Here is a 27,774-nt window from a genome sequence, read left to right as displayed (position 1 = left end):
AAAGCTAAATGCAATTAGGTCTTAGAATGATGCCTATGCCTGTGTGCTTTTTTGAAGGTATCAAGTGGCCCAAGTAGACTTTCATATTCTTTTTTTTAAAATTTTTTTGAGATGTAGTCTCGCTCTGTGGCCCAGGCTGGAGTGAAGTGGCATGATCTTGGCTCACTGCAACCTCTGCCTCCCGGGTTCAAGCAATTCTCCTGTCTCAGCCTCCTGAGTAGCTGGGACTATACGTGCACACCACCACGCCTGGCTAATTTTTGTATTTTTAGTAGAGACAGGGTTTCAACATATTGATCAGGCTGGTCTCAAACTCCTGACCTCAGGTGATCCACTCACCTTGGCCTCCCAAAGTGTTGGGATTACAGGGGTGAGCCACCGCACCCGGCCCAACTTTCACATTCTTACTCTCTTTCTTATACCTCTTCTCTTCTATCCTTCCACTTCTGCCTTTCATCAATTTCGATACAAGATTCTATCTGCAAATGTGGTGCTTTCCCTCACCCCCTGCACATTGGCTTCTCTCTCCTCTTTCCTTGGGAGTGGAGTAGAGTGGGGGATGGAAAAAGTCAAAAAACCACAGCTAATTCATTTATCAAGATCACGTTCCCTTTCCACAGACAGACAGGAAAATATACTGAATTCTACTTTACAGAAATACAGATGAATAGAATCATTTTTTGAATTAACTTGGGAAAACCAAAATTATTTATATTACAAATTAGAAAAAACACATTATAACCATCACGTTAACAGATAAATAAATATGCTTTGTGTCAAGAAATTATCATGATAATTATTTAGGGTTTTGGGATAAGGAGTGCAACATGTTTAGATTCTGCACCTGAATCCATTCTGTTACAGCCATTCTCCCAGGGTATTATGAAATTTACTGTGTTTTAGAGAACTTTACAGGTCTCTAAAATTTTTCTGCAATCAAGGACAAATGAAGAAACAGACTGGAACTACTATGGGTAATGTATTTGAAGGCCTCATAAATACTACATTAATATGTTTAACTTTGCTAAAATTTGAAAGACTAATCAACACCTGCCAGCTTATAATACAATAAAAGTAGAAAATTCCAAGAAGAATAAGTAATTGTGCTTTCAATTCAATTCTATGGTTTCAATTCTACAGTCATCAGAAACCTCTACAGGTTCAATAACAATGGCTCTTTTCAAATTGTGTAGGTTTGATACTTAGAATCAAAATCAGAATAGGATGTACACCTTCTTCTGAGGTGATTCCCAGGTTTTATTTTTAATTCAATCAACTAGTTAAAAGTAAAACACAAAATTTCTTAGAGTGACCATAAGCAAAATTCACTATTTAAAGAAAAAAAAGAAAGATAGTCAACACTCTCATTTCTATTTTTTATTGTGGTAATCTTATTTAAAAACAATCTATTATAAAATACACAAATTCAAAAGAAGTTGAAAATATAAATGTGAAAGTTACAGAAATACCAGGTTTATCTTAAAATAATGACATAAAGAATACACAGGCTTATTATTATTTCATATCTGAACAAAAAAACTATCCTAATGTGGAAGACAGTGGTAGAGTCGGTGGGGAGGAATCTTACCATGAAATAGCATTCGTTCATTGGCATGGTTGTGGTTTTCTTCAGAAACTTCTTTTCTCCGGTGAGTGTATCTTTCCCATAGTTTCTTGTTACAAACCTTCTGAATCTATAAAAAATAAACCAGAAAAATCAAATCTTTAGGAATTACTTACTGACTTCTTCATCTAAACCAAACATGGGCCATACATTTAGCTAGAAGGTAGGCAAAACTTTTCTCTGAAATATAAAATGTGTTATTTTAATCAACTAAAAATACTTTGTCCCAACCATAAAATTGGAAGTATAGCTACATTTTGGAGATTAAAAAAATTCAAAGAAAAAAAGGCCATATGTGAAGGTCAGGAATACTGTTAATTTATTAAAACACTTCCATTCTCATTAACTTAAAACTATTACAAAAACACCTCCAAATCAGACATGCCGAGTTTTTTCTGTATAAAGTACTAGAAAGAGAAGAGTGTCCTTTATCCCCCAATGTATTTGTCTCAGAGTTCCATATTCATCTGTTTTAAATTAAGAATATTTGAAATAGTGTCCCCCACCCCTCAACACACACACAATTACTCCCTTGACCTTCTAATTCAGAAAATTTTTGTCTGCAAAAGATTTTAAGGTGGATATCAGTCTCATTAGGAGTATTTCTAGGAACAAAATTCACAATACTAGTGTTGTTTCTTAGCTGTGTTTAAAGGTGCTACAGCCCCCTGCTGGTTCCTAGAGCACACCTGGAAGCTGATGGTTTTTTAGTCTTGGCTCAAATAATGCAAAATATTGCCACAGATGTAATCAAGGACCATAACTGTCACAAATAGATCTCATTAATGCATTAAAAAGGAACAACAACAACAACAACAAAAAACCATTTCATCACTGAAAAAATTTTTATTACACAACACATGAAAATACCTTTATTAGAGGAAGAAAACTGTATCTTTCTCAAATCCAACTACTTTAGAAATCAAACACACAATCTCTCTCCTGCTCTCACTCCTAACAAAACTCCACACATTTTGTTAATGCTTGTAGACAAAGTGGACTTCACTGAAATGTACCTGTAGTAGGCATGTATTTGTCTGATTACATATTATACTCATAGTATGTTATGAAACAGAAATACAATACAGCTGAAAGATTTGATACTGTTCAGAGTTTAGCATTTGTGTATTAGAAAGGCATTTGTCACATTTTAATTCTGTCTTATTTTTACAATTATTAGGAAAATACTGCATCAATGTAGTTAATACGAATTCATTATGCATCAAGTATGGTGTGCAGTTTTGATCACTATAGTTCAAGAAAAACATAATGTTGAAAAAGTTCCTGAGATGAGTAACTGAAATCAGTAAGACAGCAGTCACTAAATGACTCAAAACATTTTTTAAATATATTTTTTTGGAAAAGATGAAGAGAGTACTATTAAAGTTTATAAAAAGATAATATATTTGGGGACTTTCAGAAACCTGTAGTCAATCAGGATAAAAAAAAAGGCATTGTATGACTATAAAGATGGTATCTGCCACAAAAAAAATTTAGCTTTGTTACAATAGAGTACTTTAACAGTACTTTATATAAAGTATTGAACCTATAGTATTTAGCATTACCCCAAGATAAAGCATAACCCATAAACTTGAATATGTTCAACAAGAATTGAACATTTATCCTTTATTAAAAATAGCACAGGGATTTGGAGAATATTATCTTCCAAGGTATCTTCTTTCCCAAAATAGTCTCTGATGCCAAGTCAAGGACTTACCAGGCTAGACAGATTAGATTCTTATGAAAGTTACTTATGGCTTCAGGCTTTGAAAACTATGGTCTCAGAAAACTTTACTTTCACTAATTTATTACCTTGAGAATATTGTATCTGTTGAAGATTCCACCTGCATGACCTCCATCTCTGTGCTCTCGAACTGTACTTTGCATCTGTCAGAAAAATGGTTTGAAATTATATGTGCATTAGCATTTGTGTATTTTCTGATTTGGGGAACATGGTTCTTGACTCGTCTGATTCTATTTTTGAGAATACAAAACAGGTTTTAATATTTTTGTTTTCTAAAGAATATGAGGGCTGGGCATGGTGTCCCACTATGGGAGGCCGAGGCAGGTGGACTGCCTGAACTCAGGAGTTCGAGACCAGCCTGGGCAACATGGCGAAACCCCATCTCTACTAAAAAAAACAAAAACAAAAACAAAAGCAAAAACAAAAACAAACACAAAAACAAAGAATAAGAGTCTTATAAATTCATGAGTAATATTTTCTAGAGACAGTTATTAGATAATCAGCTTGAAAACAGAATTTATAGGTGAAAATTATATAATGCAAACTAAAGGAAGAAAAAGAAACAAGAGGATACAAAGTGAACTAAATATATAAGGCGAAACTACTATAGAAGTTATATGAACATACCTCTTCCTCCACAGACTGAAACTCTTTATCATCAGGAGACAGATCTATAAGAATTGTTCCACTACCAGAGGTGTTCAAAGTTAAGTATGGGTTAAGACCTATGAAACAAAATTTGAAGGTAGAAAAATAAATTGCCAATAAACAATGAACATCAAAACCAAAAATAACCACCTAATTTTTCTGATGCTTACTACCAATTTTTTTTTTAAACTTTTTTTTTGTTTGTTTTTTTGAGACAGAGTTTCACTCTTGTTGCCCAGGCTAGGCTGGTGTGATGTTGGCTCACCACAACCTCCACCTCCTGGGTTCAAGCGATTCTCCTGCCTTAGCCTCCCGAGTAGCTGAGATTACAGGCATTTGCTACCACGACTGGCTAATTTTGTATTTTTAGTAGAGACGGAGTTTCTCCATGTTGGTCAGGCTGGTCTCGAACTCCTGACCTCAGGTGATCCGCCCACCTTAGCCTCCCAAAGTGCTGGGATTACAGGTGTGAGCCACTGCACCCGGCCGCTTACTATCAATTTTAAAAACATTTCATAGTGTGATAATTTAGATATTTAGAAATGCTGAAAGTACAGAGTTCCTATGTACCCTTCCCTCACTTTCCCCTAATGTTACCATTTTATATAACCATAGCACACCTGTCAAAACTTATTAACTAAATTATAGATGTCATTTTTTCACTAGTTTTCCCCACTCATGTCCTTTTTTTTTGTTCTACGATCAAAACCAGTACACATACCACATTGCATTTAGACTATTACTTTTTGACCTGACTATAAGAGGTTTTGTGGAAATATTTCAGAAAATCTTTCTCTTATCTCCTATTCTTAATGAGTTTGTAACACATTTTCTTCTTCAATTACTTTCTTTACTAACTACGCAGTCCTTTCAACATTTAATCTTTCTTCTTTTAAATATGAGGAAGAATTATGACAGAAACTGCATAGCCTCAGGTAATTTTAAATCACCCTAGAATGAGAAATCCACAGTTTACCACCTATTGAATGTATATTCTGTCCCATAATAGATCGTTTACCTCAGCAATGAATTTGTGATGTTTTCCAAATGTCAATGATCAAGATAATCATATCTATTTTTGTATCTTTACTCTTATAAAAGCTTTTTAAGTGGAATTTTAAACAGAATTTTCTAATTCCTTTGGTGTATTTGTAGCACAACTCTCTCCTTTAATCTCTACAACAATATCTCCAACACTGCTGTTTTCCCATGTAGGGGCCAAATCCTTTACTGCTGGGTTTAATGCATGGAAGTTTGTCTCTGGAGATGAAGAGCACTATTCTGGTTCAAAGCTATGGTCTGAAGAACAGGACTACTACCAACATGCCAATGCTAATAAAGAGTCACAGAAGTGGCTGAACTGCAATAATCTTTAAGGATTATGAAGAGCATATGGAGAGTATTTTACAGAATAAAGACTGTGACAAATGCTTGACTGAGGCACCTGCAACATATACAAGATGATGTTTATCAATACTGAAAGATCACTATGGTACTAGTCATCTATTGACTTGATGCACTGACAGGTAAGGCTGTTAAGTCAGCATGATAGATTGTTAGAAGATCATCATGGGCAGCTACTAGTTCCACTTCGCAAATCAGGTGTAAGTATAGAATCCCTGTTGGTTGACTAACATCAGGTTGGGGGAAAAAGAAGAATCTTGGCTTTGAATGAACATAAAGAAGATGGTAACTTTATGTAGGAAAGTGACCCTGATATGCTGGATCAGACACAGCATTTTGTCTCGTGACATTTCTTCTTCATATAGGAATGAATGTTCCTATCCAAGTGGAGCTGGATGTATCAGAGTGACTACAGGACCAGAGGTGGCATGGAAGTACCTCTGCCATTTGGAGGCAATGTATCCATTTCTGTCATTGAGCCTTTCAGCTTTTCAGTGCAGTCCTAATAGCTATGATATGTTTAATATACAAATACTGCCTGCTTTCCTTTTCTACCCTGCCTCTTTCCTAAAAGACTCTTGTTATCCTGGTACTCCAACATAATTGTTATCACACCAGATCAGTATTATTCCAGTAGAGTTACAACGATGGTCTACAACTGCGGGTTCTAGTTCCTCATTTTTAGTGCTAATTATATTGTATACTAATATTTCAGGAAATCATGGACTTTTCCTCCTCCTTATCTTACAAAAATTTGTCCTCTATACTAGAAACAGCCAAGAGCACATTGCACTTTAAATACCTTATCCTAGTCCCTATCAGGCAGTAAAATACATCTACCTTTAATTGAGCTTATTCTAAAATACCAGTTCAAAGTATTCCTTAGCTTGAATCATCTACATTTTTAGAGGTGCTCTTATTTCTTCAGAGGTGGACCCCATCCTGGCTAGCATACATTCTTTCCTGAAAATACCTTCATTTTTACTGATGGAGGTTTCTCTTTAACCTCAGGTGTACAGCCAGGATGTTCAATTATTGGATATTTTTGACTGCAAGATAAATCACTCCCTCAGTTGAACAATAAAGTTAAATGTGGTTTTGACACTTAAAACAATTCACCTTTTTATTTTTATTTTTTTATTATTTTTTTTGAGACGGAGTCTCGCTCTGTCGCCCAGGCTGGAGTGCAGTGGCGTGATCTCAGCTCACTGCAAGCTCCGCCTCCCGGGTTCACGCCATTCTCCTGCCTCAGCCTCCCGAGTAGCTGGGACTACAGGTGCCCACCACCACGCCCAGCTAATTTTTTTTGTATTTTTCGTACAGATGGGGTTTCACCGTGTTAGCCAGGATGGTCTCGATCTCCTGACTTCGTGATCCGCCCGCCTCGGCCTCCCAAAGTGCTGGGATTACAGACATGAGCCACTGAGCCTGGCCAAAACAATTAACCTTTTTATTTTTTTATATTATTTATTTATTTATTTTTGAGACAGAGTCTCGCTCTGTTGCCCAGGCTGGAGTGCAGTGGCGTGATCTCCACTCACTGCAAGCTCCACCTCCCGGGTTCACGCCATTCTCCTGCCTCAGCCTCCTGAATGGCTGGGACTACAGGCACTTGCCACCACGCCCGGCTAATTTTTTGTATTTTAGTAGAGATGGGGTTTCACCGTGTTAGTTAGGATGGTCTCCATCTCCTGACCTCGTGATCCACCTGCATCGGCCTCCCAAAGTGCTGGAATTACAGGCGTGAGCCACTGCGTTTGGCCACAATTCACCTTTTTATACCCAGACCTGGTATAAAGTGTTAACATCTGCTGAATAAATGCAATTTTCATTTTCCTTAAGCACCAACATTAAGGAGAAATAAAAATATTATTCAACTTTGTTTTATTCAATTTCCTCAGTTGCCACATTATTGCTTTCCAGTATTTTCATCCCAAGTGCTTAAAATTTTATCTACGTAAGAGATCTACTACAGTACTTTAAGAGTTAGCCTGAACACTTAGTTATTATCTATTATATTACCATAAGAAATGAGATACCTAAGTTTCAGACCTTTAAAATAATACAATTTTAGAGCTAGAATAACTTCAGAAAATAATCTCAAACTAACTTCCTTATTTTCAGGAGCTAAAACAATTCCCAAATTTTTGAATGGTCCAGAAATTTTACTTAGGTTCACATCGTTAACAGCAGCAGCTCAGTAAGTTTAAGTTAGTAGCTCAGCTAAGACTTAATCCCAGTTTCCTGAATCCTAAATTAGTATTCTTCCTATTAAACAGATTCTCTCATACATATTTTTAAATTATAACTTAGTACACTGAGGGTTGCCTTTATGCAAACCGTTAAACTGACAACAGCAATTATTAAAATAAAATACCTTGTTGTCCGGAGATAAGTCTCTCAACTCCTTTAATTAGTTTGTGCCTATGTCCGTAAGCATTGATTCCAATCTCCTTCAGCTCCTTGTGCCCCATCTCAACTAATACATCCAAAGTGATCTTACAAAAGAGGAGGAAACTACTTAGAATGCTTACTTATTTGGTGGACATTCATATATTGGTGTTTTCATAATATGTAAGATTCACACATTTACTTCAGATTATTTTAAACATTTCTAAAAATATTATTTCCATTTAGCATAAGAACCTGAGCACAACTAAAATGCAAAACAAAAACGCACTTTCAAATTAACCACATTCAGGTATTCTATTTTATCTTTTCCATAATACTTTTCTACCATCACTCTACATCCAATCCTATTTATATAATGTCTTTCAATGAGTCTGGACTATGCCAAGTGGTACTTCTGCATCACTGTTCAAAGTAACCCTTTTACCTTTAATACAGTAATACACTATGGCTTCATGAAATTGAAGCCATTCTTTAAAATCCCGTTTTACTTACACACGTTCCATGAAGCATTCCCTGATGAGCCTAGCTCACAGTAATCTTTTCCTTCTTCAAATTTCTGTTTTTTTATTTTTGAGACGGAGTTTCACTCTTGTTGCCAAGGCTGGAGTGCAAAAGTGCAATCTCAGCTCACTGCAACCTCTGCCTCCCGGGTTCAAGCGATTCTCCTGCCTCAGCCTCCTGAGTAGCTGGGATTACAGGTGCCCGCCAACACGCCCAGCTAATTTTTTGTATTTTTATAGTAGGGACAGGGTTTCACTATATTGGCCAGGCTGGTCTTGAACTCCTGACCTCAGGTGATCCACCCGCCTCAGCCTCCCAAAGTGCTGGGATTACAGGCATGAGCCACCGTGCCCGGCTCCCTTCTACAAATTTCTAAAATCTATGCTAAAACTTGAATTTTCATGTTTTTTTTTTTTTTTTGAGACAGAGTCTCGCTCTGTCGCTGACGCTGGAGTGCAGTGGTGTAATCTTGGCTCACTGTAACCTCTGCTTCCCGGGTTCAAGCAATTCTTTGCCTCAGCCTCCTCAGTAGGTGGGATTATAGGTGCCTGCCACCATGCCTGGCTAATTTTTTTGTATTTTTAGTAGAGACGGGGGTTTCACCATCTTGGCCAGGCTGGTCTTGAACTGCTGACTTTATGATCCACCCACCTCGGCCTCCCAAAGTGCTGGGATTACAGGTGTGAGCCACTGCACCCGGCCATATGTTCTTATTCTAATTCCATAACTACACTGAAAGTCCCTTAGAGTGCAAATCTACAGTAACATTATTTTCTCAACAACAACAAAAATCAGTAAATGTATTCTGATGAGTACTTTAAACTGAGACTGCTTAGAAAAGCCCAGATATGGCTGGCATATTCATATACCTTCCCATAGCAGCTAGAAATGTGTCAGGCTTGAGAGAGAACTGAATAGACAGTGCTCAAGGATAACTTACTTCAAGAACTGAATAAGCTAAACTTTCCATTCAAGAAAGCTACTTCACCATTACTACTCGAGTCAATTGTGTGCTAATAAACTAAATGGAAGTTTCACGGTCAAGCCAAATTAGAAGGCTGACTGATGTCATTTCTTAAAAAACATTCTCCCCCAATAGCTTACATGATTCAGCTCATTTCAAGTATGTTCCAAATTTTCCTTGAGTTTCCATAAAACACTAATCCAAACGATATGATTTATCTACTCACCTGTTCTCTCTCAAATATATCCATTAGGTGCTCAAGTCCAAGATTCCTTAGGAATTGAGTTATGCTAAAATCTACTCCTGGAACTGGGAAATAAAAAAATCCAAAACAAATGGAATTTCACATCAGAATAATGTATTTCATCACTATAACAATAAAGTCTTGTAATGTTACCATATATCAAGAAAATAATATTAATAGCCACTTAGGATATAATACTGAACAAGAGAAAGCTATAAAATTTCAACATTAGAAAAAAGTTAATCAATGGGGCAGTCTCAGTACTCTCATTTTTATTTTAAACTTTGTTTTTAATTGCATCTATATTTTTAAAACCAGTTTTCCTATCTTTCAGGATGTAAGCTACTTCACAAAAAAGTTTATGAAAACAAGCTCCACATTGTTGCATAAGGTGAGATGAATTTTAACAGAAAAGGTTTACATCTAAAGAGTAGATCAAGGGCGGGGGGCAGTGGCTCACGCCTATAATCCCAGCACTTTGGGAGGCCGAGGCAGGTGGATCACCTGAGGTCAGGAGTTCAAGATCAGTCTGGCCAAAATGGTGAAATCCCCTCTCTACTAAAACTACAAAAATTAGCCGGGCGTGGTGGTGGGTGCTTGCAATTTCAGCTACTCGGGAGGCTGAGGCAGGAGCATTGCTTGAACCCTTGAGGCAGAGGTTGCAGTGAGCCGAGATCGCGCCACTGCACTCTAGTCTGGGCGACAAAAGCAAAACTCCATCTCAAAAATAAATAAATAAATAGTAGGTTAGTAGCACAAGACTCTTCAACTGTCAACTTGGAAGGAAGAAAGCAATACAAGGTTAAACCTTTTTAAGGCTATGTTAACTAATTTGATATTAATACCTTGTATTCAAGGTTAAAAATGACTTTTTAGCATCCCAAATGACAAATATGGGGCTACAATACCAGTTAGAAAGTTATTTTTGTAGAACGTCTCACCCTCCTTTTTCTCCAAACTGGAAGTACCCTCTGTTCCACTTGAACTAACTACTGAAGACAGTTCTGAAAAACTCCCAGATAAGTTGTCAAGACTGCTGGCTGCAGAAAGGCTTGATGGGCTAGATGGACCTGAAGAGAGAGCATCTGCAGGGGCTCCTGGGCTTCTCACACCATTGAGCACTTGAGGCTTGTAACAAGAGGGCAGAGCAGACGGGGGCATGGCTGCTGTCAGAAGAGCGCTGACATCATCCGCCTAGGATACGTGTCAGAGACAACATCTGCCATAAGCAAGTTTTAAAATGCTATTATACCTAATAAAATATATTTAGAAATATGAAAAAACCCAGCAATTTGTGCCAGGATTATCACAATGGAGGATTATTCATTTTAAAAAGTGAAGCAAACAGGTTAATACAGGTCAAACATCCCAAATCTGAAAATTTTAAAATGTTGACGTGAAGCTCAAAGGAAATGTTTATTGGAGCATTTTGGATTTCAGATTTTGGGATCGGGGATGCTCAACAGTAAGTATAATGCTTGAGTATAATATTTCAAAATCTGAAAAAAAATCCAAAAGCTGAAAACACATCTGGTTGTAACCATTTCCGATAAGGGATATTCAACCTGTATCCAGCTAAACTGTTATTAAAATATAAGACATAACTGAGAACATCTCTTCCAAAACACATATTGTCAAAATATAATTTAAATATGGCAAAGCATGAACAAAACCCTAATTCTGATATTGTGACTGAGAAGCACAACGAATTACAGAAATATAAATTTTAAAAGGTAAGAGATTTTAGTCCTATTGTAGTTACTCTGAAAGAAGTAATTCAACCTACACAGAACTTTAGCAAACAGAATTGTTTGTATTTTCTGGAAAATATTCAGCAATGTATTTGTTCCTTAAAATTGAAAGTTTTTTGGAGAGGAAGTGGGTAGAAAAGATAATCATTTTAATCAAATCCGCTAGAATGGGGCTGGGTGCAGTGGCTTATGCCTGTAATCCCAGCACTTTGGGAAGCCGAGGTGGGTGGATCACTTGAGGTCAGGAGTTTGAGGCCAGCCTGGCCAACATGGTGAAACCCCATTTCTACTGAAAATACAAAAATTATTAGCCGGGTGTGGTGGTGCATGCCTGTAATCCCAGCTACTTGGGAGGCTGAGGCGGGAGAATCATTTGAACCTGGGAGGCAGAGGTTGCAGTGAGCCCAGATTGTGCCACTGCACTACAGTCTGGGTGACAGAGTGAGACTTCCGTCTCAAAAAAATAATAAATAAAAATTTTAAAAAAATCTGCTAGAATGGAAAAAAGTCCTCACATTTATTGGTACATTAATTTGTTTAATTAGTAATATGTACTCTTCTTTCATAATGTTCAACTAATATTCAGCAAGGAGTAAATCAGTACTTGTTCCATAGTCATTTGTTCTGCCTATTCCAGTCATCACCTTTCTCTTCCCCCAGTCTATGCATTCCCATTGCATTCAGTTTGTAAATGACATTTGTTTGTAATAATAGTACCATTTATTGAGTGCTTTTTATGTACCTGATACCACGCCAAAGACTTTAAGTAAATTACCCCATTTAATTCTCATACTAACCAGATATATTTTACTTCTATCTATAGATGAGGTAACTAAGGTTTAGAGGTTAGGCAGTTCATAAGATTGTACAACTTAAATGGTGCAGCTGGAATTCTAGGCCCAGTCTGTCTGACTCTAAAGCCCCTGTACGTTCTCTACAGCATTTTGCTTCATTGTAACTTAATTGCATCTGGTCGACTAACATACGGGTGGAATGAATTCCAAATGTTCACTTTTAAGGTAACTTGGAACTAGAAAGATATTTCCCTGAAGAGATAATGTTGTAAATATGGCTGGGTTGTTAGCTGACTGAGAAAAATCTACTTAAGCCCCAATGCAGCTGAACTACCTCAGTTTCTTATTGTAATGTGGAACAATGCAATCTCTCTCAGTAGAAAGCAGTGTGCAGAAAAGATTACCCTTCCTTCTCATCTCAAAAAGAATTCCTTCCTCCTTTCTTTCCACTGCTCTAGTCAATGTCCTCAGTGGTAGAGGCAAGACAGGCATCTGCTTCAGTGCCCAAAGCAGAGGTGGAAGGTTCAGTGGAAGCTCCTACACCTGCTCCATGCTCCGGAGAGAGGGGAAGGAAAACAGGACCTCCACAGCAAAGTGGATAATAGGCTTGTTTCATGAACAGTTAAGGTAGGGTGAGCAACAAGAATTCTGGGATGAGGCAGTGTGGGAGGAAAAGGAATCTCTACTGGCAGCAGGCTTTGTGATTACACCTTGGGGGCAATGTTCCCAGTTGGGGCCGTGTGTAAGACCCATGGTCTGTACCATCTTGCGCTGTATGCACTGTTAAGTAACAGCATTCTCTGAGGGCCTGGGTCTGTTTAGTTTCCTAACTAACGTAAGCAGTTATATCATGTACTTCTTTTTCCTATTTCCAGAATACTCAGTATATAATAACTGATGGATAATTCTATTCTACAGAAGAATAATTATATTACTTTATAATTCTATTATATTTTAATACTAAAGAACTCTTACATTAAAATCGGGCTAAAACCCAGGTTTTGCCATTCACATTGACTATAAAGACATTCTATAATAACATCAAGTGAATTTTAAAAAGTCAGAAAAACACTGAGATTTTTCAAAAAGCCCATCACTTACTGAAACTAAATCTAAAGGTGTTTGTCCTTCCTGATTTTTAAGAGTTGGGTCAGCTCCATGGGCTAGCAACAAAGCACAAAGCTGTGTTCGTCCCTTTTGGGCTGCTTCGTGCAAAGGTGTGAAAGCCCATTTGTCCGTGGCATTGACACATGCATTATACTTTATTAGTAGAGCTGCTACATCTACATGCTGTAAAAGAAAATACCCGTTACGGTCTGAAATATTATTTTGTCACACTTTACTTTCTTAAGAAGAAACGAGTTGTGTACCTACTTCCACATTTTCAAACTTACTCTGGAAATGAAAAGAAAAACTCTTTCTCCCCAACATCACAACTTATGGGTAGCTGATTAAAAATTACAGTGGACATTTCAATAACTTGAGAAACTATCTAGAAAAGAGTTAGGAATTCTATTTAGCAGGAAACTAGACTAATATGACTTCAATCATTTTTAATTTATTCAAATGTTATAACTACTAAATGTCAATTTATAAAGCAGCAATCTTCCTCAATTATTCAAACTATACCATTGAAGATGGTCAATTTTGAATGTAACATTGGACTATGATAAGTCAGGAACAACGCATCTGAATCTGTACAGATTCCATCTACCCCGTTGGTGCCCCAGTGGATTTTCTGAGTACCAACAAATAAACACAATCACCAACATCTCACTGAAAATAAGAGACAGGTGTTAAGGCAGATAATAAAACAAACAACAATACGCCGCATATCACACAGCAAGCTTAGAACAGATTCAGAAGCGAAATTTGGAAGTTATTTAACTTCTTTAGCTCTCTCACTTACTTCTCTGTAAAATGAGAACATCAAACTACATTCCATTTGAGTTGCAATACTGACTTTCACTTTAAAATTCCACAAATTTTTAAAGGTAACACGGAAGAACTTACCCCGTAAGATGCTGCATTATGTAAAGGAATAAGTCCTCCTTTGTCTTGGGCATTCACATCAGCTCCGTGTTGTAACAAATACTCTGCAACTTCTAAATTATTATAACCAGCTAATTTAGAAAAGAAGTAAAATTACTTTACTTGTTTTTTTTTTAGTCTTATGTCATAATACTTCCACTTGTTAATATAAAAAAGTCATTATATGAATACATATATATGTATTTATAAGGCATAGACATTACTGAAAACATAAAAAAAGAGATTTTGTATAAATCTGAAATAGCTCATTGGACTCTATTAACAATTTACCTTCTGGAAAACACTTCCCCCTTGCCTCAAGTTGGAAGCTTTTTGTGTTATCAATTAGCTTTGTAGATTCCCAAAATTATATTGACTGATTTGCTTGTATCTTTCCTATGAAAACCTTCCTACCAAAGTCTCTGCCTTCATGGGTGTTACATACCACTTCTTGAACTCAGGTACATGGGTCTCAGAGGCTGCAAGTCAAAGGTCTGCAATCACATACAAGTCAAACCAGAGTGGGTCTCAGAGTCCTCTTCCCCAGAAGGCCACAAGAGCATGCTTTTTTGCTAGAGAGAACTCAGAGGTACACATCTCTGCAAGTCTAGTAGAGGAACTTAGGTGCTGTTAAAGCCATGAAATAAAACTTATTTCTATTACAGTTTTTATCCTTTTGCTAAAGGATTTAAAGCAAAAGAATTTAAAAAGATCAAGTAAAGAAGAATACAATTATAAAACTACCATATTACATTAATCTGAAAGTCTTTCTAGGTCTCAAGGTATGGTATTTAACACTGCAGAAGTGGACAGAAATATTTTGTGCATATAAATTATTTGTGACTTACAAAGACAACTTGGACACAGTAATGTTAAGTGTTCTAGATAAGCTACAAGAAAGATATAAAAGCTAACATAAATATGCACAGCACAACTTCCAATCAGAGGTCAGGTCATATTTTGTCTTGCATGGACTAGAAACTCCTGATAGCCAGTGGAAGTAAAGCTTTTTCTCACCATGTTAGCATTTGTGGCTTATCACTTCCAAAATACTTGAAAGACACATAGAGTAATTGGTTTCTTTGGACAGTGAGGTCTCAACTTACATGGAGTGAGAATTTAAAGGTAAAAATCATGTGTAACACCAAGTTATAATACAAGACTGAAATGAACATAATAGATTTCCATCTCCCACACTACACGAAATGGCAGAAATTTTGCATTATTTTTTCTTCTTTTTATACCATGTTTAAATCATGTATATTTAGACAAACTTGTATGAGTCCACTGTGCCTATGATGGAACTCCACTGAGGTATTAGCTATAGCTCAGTGATTTTAATGATTTCCTAACATCTGTAATGCAGCTGAAAAAGCTGTACTGAAACCACAATATATTGTATATTTGCACTGAAAACAAAGGTACACTGTGCCAGTTTTATGAGTGAAACCTTAAGACAAATGTTACGAAATGAATTGTACCCTGTAAAATTCTTATGTTGAAGCCCTAACCCCAGTATCTTAGAATATGACTCTATTTGGAGACAGAGCCTTTAAAGAGCTAAAAAAGTTAAAATGAGCCCATTAGGGTGGGCTCTAATCTAATCTGACTGGTTTCCTTAAAAGTAGAGACTAGGACATATAGAAAGAGACACCACGTTCCATGGGAGGACACACTGAGAAGGTAGACAGCTGCAAGCCAAGAGGGGATTTCAGAAGAAACCAACTCTGCCAACACCTTGAACTTGGACTCCTAGCCTCCAGAACTGTGAGAAAACAAATTTCTGTTGTTTAAACCACCTGGTCTTTGGTATGTTGTTATGAGAACTCTCACAAACCAAAACAACAGATAACTTTGGTGAGAGGCTTATGTAACTTCTGAAAGTTTTGAGTTTTTTTTTTTTTTCCTGCTTGTGCTTAGCAGCTATCATCAGGAAGAATAGAAAGCTTTAGCTTCCTATAAGGAAGGCGGGCTCAAGTAGGCATATTTTTCAAAACTTGTTTACCAAAGGTGATACGAATAAAATGATGACCTGGAATAATGATTCCCAAAGCACATGGGGACTGGCAGAGCCTACTTCAATTGTTCTTACTGAATGTAACATACTAGTAATAAAGTGAACTCGAACTCAGCTAATAGCTTCAAGTACGGTTGTCCTGTACAAATATACTAAACAGTATAATGGTGGCATTAGAAGATACTTGATTTGAATTTTTTTTTTTTTAATTTTTTGAGACAGGGTCTCACTTTGTTGCTGGAGTACAGTGGCACAATCAAGGCTCATTGCATCCGTGACCTCCTGGGCTCAATCTTCCCACCTCAGCCTCCTGAATAGCTGGGACTACAGGTGCACACCACCACTCCTGGCTAATTTTTGTAATTTTTTATAGAGGTGCAGTTTTGCCATGTTGCCCAGGCTGCTCTCAAACTCCTGGGGTCAAGCAATCCTCCTGCCTTGGCCTCATAAAGTGTTGGGATTACAAGTGTGAGCCACTGTGCTTGGCCTGATTTGAATTTTTAAAGTTTAGTTACAGAAAATATTTTACCTGGGTAAAATGAATCTCAGATACTACCAGCCTAAATCTGTGAAACTTCATTCACTTACCTGCTAAATGTAAAGGTGTTGAATGTCTGCCTTGGGTATCACGGCAATTTACATTATCAGGAGAAGACAACTTCTTCACTCTGGCTAAACAACCCTTCTTGGCAGCATCTAGCAAAGCTGCATCTCCCCTAAGCAGATCTTGAATATCTGTATCTCCATCTTTAACAAGATCCAAAGGAGTATTTCCATCCCTGTTTTTTTTTGTAGGGTCTGCACCATGCTAGGCATGTGAAAAACAGAAAAAAAGGGGGAAATGGCTTAAATGTGCCTTTGGTCAATGAGAAAATAGTCAATGTAACTATACCAAAGAAAAACTAAATTTATATTGAGACTCTACCTTAAAGGTTAACATCACTGTTACTAATGTTTACTTTATACACAGAATTACTATAAAAAGAATACAGAGGCAGTTAAATATTACTGGATTTTTCTAATGCATTAATGTAGTCAAAATTTTAAACTACATTCAAAATGTCATATTTCATTAAAAATTAACTTTCATGTTATACTATTTTTACTTTTCATGAACATTTAAATAAAGTATAAATCTCTGTATTCTTGTTATTGTAAAACATCCACTGGTATCTGTACTGAACCAGTATCATCCATTTTATCAATGCTAAATAAATCTGGCTTGTAAGTAAATAATTCATCAAATATTTTTAGGTTAAAGTACTAAAGAGAAAAACTAAAAATAATAAGAGAACTATCACAGGATAGTTGGCTCTAGACAAAAATAACTCTAGGTGCTAGTAAACATACTTGTGGATTAAAATATAAAATAATGTTTATGATATTTAGTCTAAAATCTAGGTAGAGAATTAGATAACATTGCTTCCCATCGCTTACTAGTTTAAGTTTATACTAGAATTATTTAGAAAACCATAAACATATGCTATGTAATTCATACTGTTTACAGTTAAGTATTTAAATATACCTGGAGCAGAAGTTTGCAAATTTCATATTTTCCTTTTGCTGCTGCTTCATGTAAAGGTGTAAATTTCCATAAATCAGCTACATTAACTACTGCTCCATGTTTAACAAGAAGTTCTGCAACTTCATAATGTCCATAAGAACATGCATTGTGCAAAGGTACAAGGCCTCTGAAAAGTAATAAATGAACAATAATGCCACAGAAGAACATGTTTTAATTTAAATAATTACATATAACTGATGAAAGATAATTCTTGAACTACATAAGGAATTATACTGATCATACTTTGTAGAACCTAAATCTATTTAAGGCAGAAATAAGTTCTTTTTTGGTGAGTCGGGGAGAACATTTAAAAAATGTTTTAAATGCAGAGACTATAACATTCATCCATATATGCAACATCTAGAATTGTATATTTTTAATAAAAAATAACTTCAAGATAAACTGGAAGAATTCAAAAACGCTCCATGAAAACTGAAAAATATACTACATTAAAAGTCAATATCACACTAATGTTATAATCTCCTTGGCCATTATAAAATTCCCAGGCATTATGCCAGTAAAGTCTTTATATGAATGCTAACCATATAAAATCTTAATTGAAATTAAGAAGCTCTATTTAATATTTAGGCCAATGTTAGGAAACAGGCTTCCTTGAAAAATAAAACATATCATATTTCCAGGTTTTCCTAAAAAGGTCAAGTAAAAGTAAGGAAGAGAGTCCGTAACAATCGTTGGCATTTACCCTTTATCTTTAGCATGCACATCAGCTCCATGCTGTAGCAGATATTCCACTACGGACACTCTGTTATACCCAGCTGCAAAATGAAGTGGTGTAGACTGACGCCCTTCAATGTCTCTGCAGTTGACACTCTGAACAGTACACAGTTTCTGAAGGACAAAACACAACATACATGATACTACATCTACATATTCTTATTTCTTGTTTCAAGTCATTTAGTAGGAATTTTCAAAGTGTCTGACTTATTTTCTTGTCTTATTAAATCAGTATTCTCAGAAACTATTTAGTATTCTTACTTCATCTTGTCATTTACTCGGAATCCCTCTGGTCCTCTCATCTATGCCTTTTTTTTTGTCTTATTATTTTTTTGAGACAGAGTCTCTCTTGCCCAGGCTGGGGTGCAGTGGCGCAATCTCAGTTCACTGCAACCTCTGTTTCCTGGGTTCAAGCAATTCTCCTGCCTCAGCCTCCCGAGTAGCAGGGACTATAGGCACATGCCAGCACACCTGGCTAATTTTTATATTTTTAGGAGAGGCGGGGTTTCACCATGTTGGCCAGGCTGGTCTCGAACTCCTGGCCTCAAGGGATCCTCCCACCTTGGCCTTCCAAATGCTAGGATTACAAGTGTGAGCCACCGTGCCTGGTCTCACGTATGCCTTTATATTCTACTTTTTCTAAAGCTCAAGGGTAAATTTTATCATTACCGCTACTATATATATATATGTATATATATATATACAGGTAAACTAAGTGCCAATAATCAGCAAGTGTAACTTGCATTTTGTGGCAAATATACATAGAGGTACATGAGATTATGGTAGTACCAGCATTACCAAGGAGTTTATTAAGAATTCAGAATCTCAGATCTCTATCTACTGAGTCAGAATTTGCCCTTTAACAAGATCCCTAGGTAGTATGGAAACACATTAAAGTTTGAAAAGTACTCCTTTAAAGCAGTGGTTCTCCAACTCTAATGTGCATTGGGTCCAACCCTCAAATTTTCAGTGTAACTGGTGTGGAGCCTAAAAATCTCCACTTCTAACAAGTTCTTGGGTGATGCTGATGCTGGTGGTTTAGTAACCATACCACTCTATGTGGAATGAAATAACTAATAGAATGCTGATGGTTAGGCTGAATGCGGCGGCTCATGACTGTAATCACAGCACTTTGGGAGGCTGAGGCGGGCGGGCAGATCACTTGAGGCCAGGAGTTTGAGACCAGCCTGGCCAACATGGCAAAACCCTGTCTCTACTACTTGGGAGGGTGAAGCAGGAGAATCGCTTGAACCTGGGAGACAGCGGTTGCAGTGAGCTGAGATAGTGCCACCGCACTCCAGCATGGGTGACCAACCCAGACTCCATCTCCAAAAAAGAAAAAAAAAATGCTGATGGTTTATACAGTCCTGGGGAGAATTAAGAAAACGGTCAATTTTCTGTGTTCTTTGGTTCAGACGAGGAAGTGTAGTTATGAAAAGTATGAGAGTTTGGGGAAGAAAAGCAACATAGATAGTAAATCAGAGTGCTTCAAGAATCAAAAGAATATATCCATCTTAGGCTGGGCACGGTGGCTCATGCCTGTAATCCCAGCACTTTGGGAGGCCAGGCGGGTGGATCACCTGAGGTCAGGAGTTCGAGACCAGCCTGGCCAACACGGTGAAACCATCTCTACTAAAAATACAAAAAATTATCGGGGCGTGGTGGCGGGCGCCTGTAATGCCAGCTACTCGGGAGGCTGAAGCAAGAGAATCGCTTGAACCCGGGAGGTGGAGGTTGCTGTGAGCTGAGATTGTGCAATTGCACTCCAGCCTGGGCAACAAGAGTGAAACTCCATCTCAAACAAACAAACAAACAAACAAAAGGAACATACCCATATTAGTAAAAACTCTTTCCCCCTTTCTACTATCCTACTCCCAAAGTGGGGATAACCTAAGCTCAATAAAATAAAGGAGCCTGCTATCAGTGGGTTTACCTCAAGAGGATTAATCATTGTCCTGGTAAAAAGCTCTTCTGTGCTTCCCAAATAAGATCTGGCTAGATATACAGATTCAGGGCCCCATTCAAGAGATGGTATTTCAGTGCGTCTCAAGTCAGGTCCCCAGAAACGACTATTTTTAACATGTCTACCTGGTGCTGCTTGGTTTGGTAGTTATCACAGGCCATTCTACTCTTTACCTGTCAGTTTAATTTTGTCCACTCTGAGACAGGTTTTCTAATAGCATGTGTCGAATAAAGTATCCAGCCTGGTGGATTATCAGTGTACAAACACAACTGAGCACAATAGTTAAGTGTTCATTAGGTAATACGCAGATGTTCTTGTCCCAGTGATTCGTACAGAGCCATCTGTCTGGAGGTAGATAAGAAGAATGGCTGATGGAGATAAATGTCCATCAAGTGATTTTAAAAGCAGAGGGGAGGGAAGAAAGCCTGATGCCTGGCACAGGTTTTCCTGAATCCAATGGCATTACTGTGTTCTCTAAGTCCATTTCCTGCCCCCCATCTTCATCTCCTCTTTATCTATCCCCTCCTCTGGACTCCCTCTATATTTATAAAAACAAAGTTTAGTCTTTAACATGTTACTAAATATAGTTTTATGTTCTTTAATATATGTAAGAGAATGAGCATTTACAATTCTGTATCTCTCCCTGCCCACAAACACCAAAAAAAAAAAAAAAAAAAAAAAATCAGCTAATTGCTTTCAACTTAATTTTCATGTGTCCTGAAAAAAAAAAAAATCAGTTCACAACCTTTTAACTCAAGTGATTTGTACTTCCACAAGTCAGCAGTAATAGAAACAAAATCCTCCCTTCAACATCCTATTAGCCTCCTACTTAAGGGAATGAGAATAATGAGGATCAAAATAAAAACATGTCAAATAATAAAACTGCATGATAGTTGCATTTTTCTGTGAGAAATGAATTTAAAAAACAAATCTGAAGTTATCTGAGATGTCTATACTGTCTCAGCCTCCCAAGTACCTGGGATTACAGGTGCATGCCACTATGCCTGGCTAATTTTTGTGTCTTTAGTAGAGATGGGGTTTCGCCATGTTGGCCAGGCTGGTCTCAAACTCCTAACCTCAGGTGATCCACCCTCCTCAGCCTCACAAAGTGCTGGGATTACAGACAGGCGTGAGCCACTGTGCCCAGTTTTACATACATATTTCTACAGTAAGAGTCAAAACAGTAAGAAGGGTTACTCTGGGGAAGACTCTTGTCGGAGAAACAGGTAAGAGCTGAAGTTGCAAGCCCTGGGAAAGAGAAGTGGCAACATTATTATTATACTAAGCCCTGGATCCCTAGAGGTAGAGGGGGTAAAGAAATGAAGAAATCAGAAGAAATCTATAGACAGAAGTGATACACTGTTTTTCCCCTTTCTTGTTTTATGTGTCATATGTAAACTAATATAAAATAATTTGATAAACTTTATTCTGTTAAAGGGACAAATGAATAGGTTCTTCAAGTAAAACCCATTTGGTATTACCTGAATTTATTTATATTTGTGAATGTAATATTCACTGGGATGCAGGTGAAAGTGAATCTTTTTCTTTCATTTCTTAAGGCTACTCATTTGTAGAGAACAATTAAGATTGTATTATTGACCTTTTAAGGCAAAGAACATACAAATAAACCAGGCTCTTCATTATAACAGTACAGATAAAATAACAATGTCAAAATAAAAACCCAAAGTTAACAGAAAAATAACATTGTATCTTACTTTTACAGTTTCGACATCTCCAGCCTTTGCAGCTTCCAGCAATTGTCTGTCTGCCTCTGAATTACCTAATGAGATACCCTCTAAAAAAGAGAGAGAGAAAGAGTGACTAACCTCTATTTGGAAGATGGAACCAAGCTTTATGGAAGGCATCTCATCAGAAAGCAAAGTTCTTTTACAATTTGGTAGATTATGTACAAAATCTCCATGGTAGTAAGGGGGTGAGGGTTGGGGAGGGAAAAATAAGATTATCTTAAAACTCTGAAATACAACACATATAAGCAAAATATGTAAATGTGTATAATGATTATAAAATGTGATGTAAGCAATATAAAGGAACATAAAGTAGATGACTAAAGATGGCCTGCTCTATAAGCAAGCCATTGGAATGGTGCAAAAGTATTAAATTAAGAGAGCAAACAGAAATCTAACTGTGGTTCTGTCATTAATTAGCTATCTGAACTGGAGCAAGTCACTGGAACTTCCTGGGCCTCAGATTTTTTAGTTCTAAAGACATAAGGTAGACTAGTAGAAATGCAACATCATTTCCAGGTCTGAAATTCTATGTTTACAGCTCATTTAAAGTGTCAGAAAAGGAAAACATCTACCTTGCACCTTAGAACAAAATAAACTCCTGATGGATTAAAGACGTAAGTATGAAAAATTAAACCTTAAAAATACTAGAAGAAAACGGGTGAATACTTTCATAACACGGAATAAAAAAGCTTCTTGGAACAGTACATCAAAAGCAGCATCAAAAAAAAGAAAATTGGTATTTGGAAAAATATGTCAGGTAATAACAGCATTAAACAAGAACAAAATGGGAAAAAACCAAACTGTAACATGCATCTTTTAAGAGAATATATTTGAGGCTACAGTGAGCCAAGATAATGCCATTGCACCCTAGCCTGGGAAACAAGAGTGAAACTCTGTCTCAAAAAAAAAAATTATACATATATATATATACATATATATATATGGTGTTCTTCTGAAAGGAGTACTTTGAAACGCTTCAACAAATGAGCTAAAGATATGAACAAGAAATTCACACATACAAAAAAGAGACATGGTTGGCTGGGCATGGTGGCTCACGCCTGTAATCCCAGCACTTTGGGAGGCCGAGGCAGACAGATTACTTGAGGTCAGGAGTTGGAGACCAGACTGGGCAACATGGTAAAACCCATAAAATACAAAAGTTAGGCACACGCCTGTAATCTCAGCTACTCAGGAGGGTGAGGCACGAGAATCACTTGAACCTGGGAGGCAGAGGTTGCAGTGAGCCAAGACTGCAGCACTGCACTCCAGCCTGGGTGACAGAGTGAGACTCTATCTCAAAAATAAATAAATAAAATAAAAGAAAATAAAAAAAAAAAAGAAAGGCCGGGCATGGTGGCTCATGCCTGTAATCCCAGCACTTTGGGAGACCGAGGCAGGGGGAGCACAAGGTCAGAAGTTCAAGACCAGTCTGGCCAACATAGTGAAACTCTGTCTCTACTAAAAATACAAAAAATTAGCCGGGTGCGGTGGTGTGCACCTATAATACCAGCTACTTGGGAGGCTGAGGCAGGAGAACCATGTGAACCCAGGAGGCAGAGATTGCAGTGAGCTGAGATCGCACCATTGCACTCCAGCCCGGGAGACAGTGCGAGACCCTGCTTGGAAAAAAAAACAAAAACAAAGAGAAACGGGCAATAAACATATTAAAATTATGTTCAAACTTACTCATAATCAGAAATGCAAATTAAATGTCTTTTTTTTCCATCTGCTAGTAGGCAGAGAGGAAATGGAGAGCTACACTGATGAGACTTTTATAGTTAGCATTAAAATCTATTACTTCTGTAATTCACACATGCATATTCACTCAAGGAAAATATTAAGAATTGTAATATCTAGTGCTGACAGAAAACAGGTGCTTTCATATATTCCGACTGTAAAATGCGAAATACCAGCTTTCTATTAATAGAAGATAATTTGACAATTTTATGCTACCCTTTGACCTGGAAATTCCACTTCAATAATTTATTGTAAGAAACTAGTTGGAAAGGCAAGTAAAAAGCTATATGTAATGGTACCTAGCATAAAACTGACAAGACTTTACATTCTATCACTAGCCAACTGAATAGGACCAGTGTTATCATCCCAAAAACTGACAATGAAATGAATGTGTGATGTATGGGGGAAGTAATGGGGATCTTGAAAACAGTCTTGTTTAAAGTTCACAGTTTTGGCAGATTCCAGGAGGTTGTATCAATCTGCTTTCATCTGTTCAAGGAGTGTTTCTCAAAACATGGTTCCCAGAACAAAGGCATAAAGATCATCAAGGATTTACCGTTAAAGACAGAAAAGCTTAATCTATTACATTTTTCTCACCTGAGCTTTCAGATGTCAAAGCTACTGCATTAAATTCTAATAAAAGTAGAGATGTAGACAAAAATACTTTAAAATTTATGGGACCAGATATCCGGGCTGAAATGTTTCGTCTATGCCAAGTGTGTAGATATTTGATCTAAATCTTTTAAGATGTAATGAATATGAGTGTATTCAGTTGTTAAATGTTTCAATAAGCCAAATAGTTGGCTACCTTATACAAATTCTACCTGCCTTGAATATGTAGGATCTAAAAATTTCTTTCTTTAAAAATAAATAGCAACCATTTTATCTTACTCTTAAAACTTTCTTGATAAAAACTTGAAAGCCATATATTTAACTTAAGAAACTGGGCAGAAAATGCTACTGGAACAAAAATCATAATTACCACTTAATGACCTTTGGGGACTGAGGATATTCAGCTGATTAAAAGTATAACAACCTAAGAAGAAATAACCAAAAATTCTCAATTTTTCTTATTACCAACTCTTACCTGTAACACCTGATATGCGAAAAATTTTTAAAGGTTAATTTAAAAAAATCAATTTCATGGAAGCATATAATACCTTGGAGGAGTTGCTGTACATTTTCATTTCCCATCTGTAAAGCAGTAAAGCCCTGAAGGGATATAATGTTAGGATCACACCCATAGCTCAGGAGTAGGCGGCAGGTTTGTAGATGACCACAATAAGCAGCTCTGTGTAGAGAAGTCTGACCAAGATTATCCAGAGCATTAACCTTAACAATGCAGAAAAAATTGAAATTAGCCTGCAATGCAAAATTTAAAACCATACAATCATGTATTTAACACTTTTTACTACTTTTAAGTCTCAGTTCTTTTATGAGGCCTATTATCCAATGCCAAAGCAAGTATTTTTGCTCAAATCTAGAGAATAAATTTACCAAGTCATGAAGGCTACCATCAGAAGACCCAATTTTGGGTTAAATGTGAGAGCTGAATAGTAGTTGTGTTTATCATTAAAGCATTCACAGATATTTAGAGCTAGACATTGCCTAAGAAAGTTGAACTCATGTATTTTTACGGATCTCTAAAGTGTAGAAATGTAAAGCTTAACCCCAAGATAGACAATAGTAACAAAGCCAGAGATAAATTAGCATTAAAATGCTTATTTCTATTGGCTTAATCTTCTCCCTTATTTATTACGTAAAATATATAGATACACATACTATGGAATAGTCACACAGTGGAATACTCAGCAATAAAAAGGAACAAACTACTGATACGTGGATGAATCTCCAAAACATCATACAATATGGGAAAAGTCTTACACAAAAGTGTATATTTTGTATGATTCCATGTATGTCAAGGCCTAGAACGCACTTTTATGTCAGAAAAAATAAAATGGTTATCTGTCAAAGTGGAGATTGCCTGGGACTGTGCATTACTTCTGCCATGAGATAATGTTCTATATCTCTACAGGAGTTTTGGTTACATAGGTGTATGTACTAGTCAAAATTCAGCAAATATCCGTTTAAGATCTCTGCATTTCACTGCAAATTTTACATCTAAAGAAAAACTGTAAACAAAGATTAAACTCTAGTTGATGTGCATGCAGAAGTATTTAGGAGGAATAGTCTGCAGATTACTTTGAAATGTGTGAAAAAATAAGATATATTGGTGGATGGAGGAAAAAATGGAAAGATATGTAATAAAACACTATAGTAAAATGTTAGTAATAGAATCTAAGTGGTAGGCAGGTATTTTCTGCAAAATTCTTTCTACTTGGTTGTATCTTTGAAATTTTTCACAATAAAAAAAATCACCTGTAAGACTCCACCACCGTTATCCCTACCTTCCTGCTATGGAAATAATTCTTCAACATAGCTAAGAAATTAAGTTCCTCAGTAATCAATCCTGTGGACACTAGTGGGTTATGAGACACTGACCAATTCATATTCATGGAATCAGATAACATGTGAATGTGAATATAATCAAGACCTCAATGAACCTAAAACTAGAGTATGAATAGCGAGTCTCCATGCTTACAGGGCCTGAAAAATGGATTTAAAATGCTCAGGACAATCAAACTATTTATTCACATACCCTAACTCGCTGAAATGTGAAAAATACTCACTTAAAAAAAAAACTATTTGGGTACCACTTTGTGTTAGGATTAGGGTGACCACTTGTTCTGGTTTGCCTAGGACTTTCCTGGTTTTAGCACTGAAAGTCCTGTGTTCCCAAAAAACCTGAAGTCCTGGACAAAACTGGATGGTTGGTCACCCTAGTCAAGACTGTTTCACTGAGTGTCACAACTCTAATTCAATATGCATCCAGATATTCTTCAAGTAATGTACCACAAGTATGAAAACAGCAATCAACAAACAGTTATAGAACAGAGAGACAAGATATGCCAAGCAGTCAAGCAGAAATAAACTTTATTTTATTCAATAATTTACAATAGGAAAGATCAAGATTATACATTATCAAGAATTCCCCCAAATCAAAGAGAAATTAAGACACAGAGAGGCAACACAAAAAGAAACTGGAGAGCTCTAAATGGTTCCTTGAATGAATGGAAACTCAAGAAAAGACAGGTAAGAATAAACTATTCTGCAAAGTTCATTTATGGAAGGGCTTCAGGGGCCATCCAAGGAGAAGAGCGTCTATTATTCTTCCCCCTTCATCCACAGCACATCTATTCTTTCTCTGTTATAGAGTATACTGAATTTCAACTAAAGATTTTGTTTGAAGGAGGCAAGTATCTGTGGCTAAAAACTGTAAAAACTGCTGAATTAGGTGACTACTGTCATCTCTTCCAATCTGAGATGCTATGTATATCTTTTACTGAGTAGTACTTTTAAAAGTTCCTGGGTAAGAGATGATTTCTAGCCTTGATGAAAGCATATTGGTGAATAAAAGGCTTTGTGCACAAATGCCAACTCAAGAACAGTAACTTATCAACATGGGGAGCTATTATGTTTTTAGTCAAATTATTTAAATAATATATTTCCTTCCGTTCAAGTCCTTTGGCTTAGTTACAGAAATAACAGAGGGTAAAACACAAAACACAAAAACCAAAAACGGTGGTTGGGGAAAATAACAGAAGTTATCATGACAACCAAGAATTAGAAGATATGGGTGAGAAAAGACGATTAGAAAAGATGATAGGTCAGAAAAGTCCTTAAGAATAACTTTGACCTGTGGGCTGTGGTTAAAAGGAATGGAGGAGGGAGGACATACAGGAATAATGTGTATCTGAATAAACCCATAGATGTTCTAGCAAAAATTAGATATAGAAAAGGTTACCTGCAGGACAATTCTTAAGCATAGATTA

The 27,774-nt window shown here is 36.7% G+C and overlaps 1 protein-coding gene across 1 annotated transcript in view; it reads right to left on the bottom strand.

Moving 5' to 3' along the window:
* TNKS2 (tankyrase 2) overlaps window positions 1–27,774 on the bottom strand; it is a 65,174-nt gene that overhangs the window by 6,246 nt on the left and 31,154 nt on the right. Inside the window, exons 12-24 of the mRNA XM_024253859.3 lie at window positions 25,042–25,213; window positions 22,112–22,191; window positions 18,402–18,547; window positions 17,660–17,825; window positions 16,723–16,942; window positions 14,100–14,209; window positions 13,188–13,376; window positions 10,483–10,735; window positions 9,524–9,606; window positions 7,798–7,918; window positions 3,996–4,093; window positions 3,437–3,511; window positions 1,589–1,694 (exon numbers count right to left, since the gene is read on the bottom strand). Coding sequence (XP_024109627.1) covers window positions 1,589–1,694; window positions 3,437–3,511; window positions 3,996–4,093; window positions 7,798–7,918; window positions 9,524–9,606; window positions 10,483–10,735; window positions 13,188–13,376; window positions 14,100–14,209; window positions 16,723–16,942; window positions 17,660–17,825; window positions 18,402–18,547; window positions 22,112–22,191; window positions 25,042–25,213 — 1,819 coding nt within the window. The remainder of the gene's footprint in view (window positions 1–1,588; window positions 1,695–3,436; window positions 3,512–3,995; window positions 4,094–7,797; window positions 7,919–9,523; window positions 9,607–10,482; window positions 10,736–13,187; window positions 13,377–14,099; window positions 14,210–16,722; window positions 16,943–17,659; window positions 17,826–18,401; window positions 18,548–22,111; window positions 22,192–25,041; window positions 25,214–27,774) is intronic.

Source organism: Pongo abelii, chromosome 8 (genome assembly GCF_028885655.2).
Source record: "Pongo abelii isolate AG06213 chromosome 8, NHGRI_mPonAbe1-v2.0_pri, whole genome shotgun sequence".
Lineage (NCBI taxonomy): Eukaryota > Metazoa > Chordata > Mammalia > Primates > Hominidae > Pongo > Pongo abelii.
This window is presented reverse-complemented; position numbering and strand designations above follow the sequence as displayed.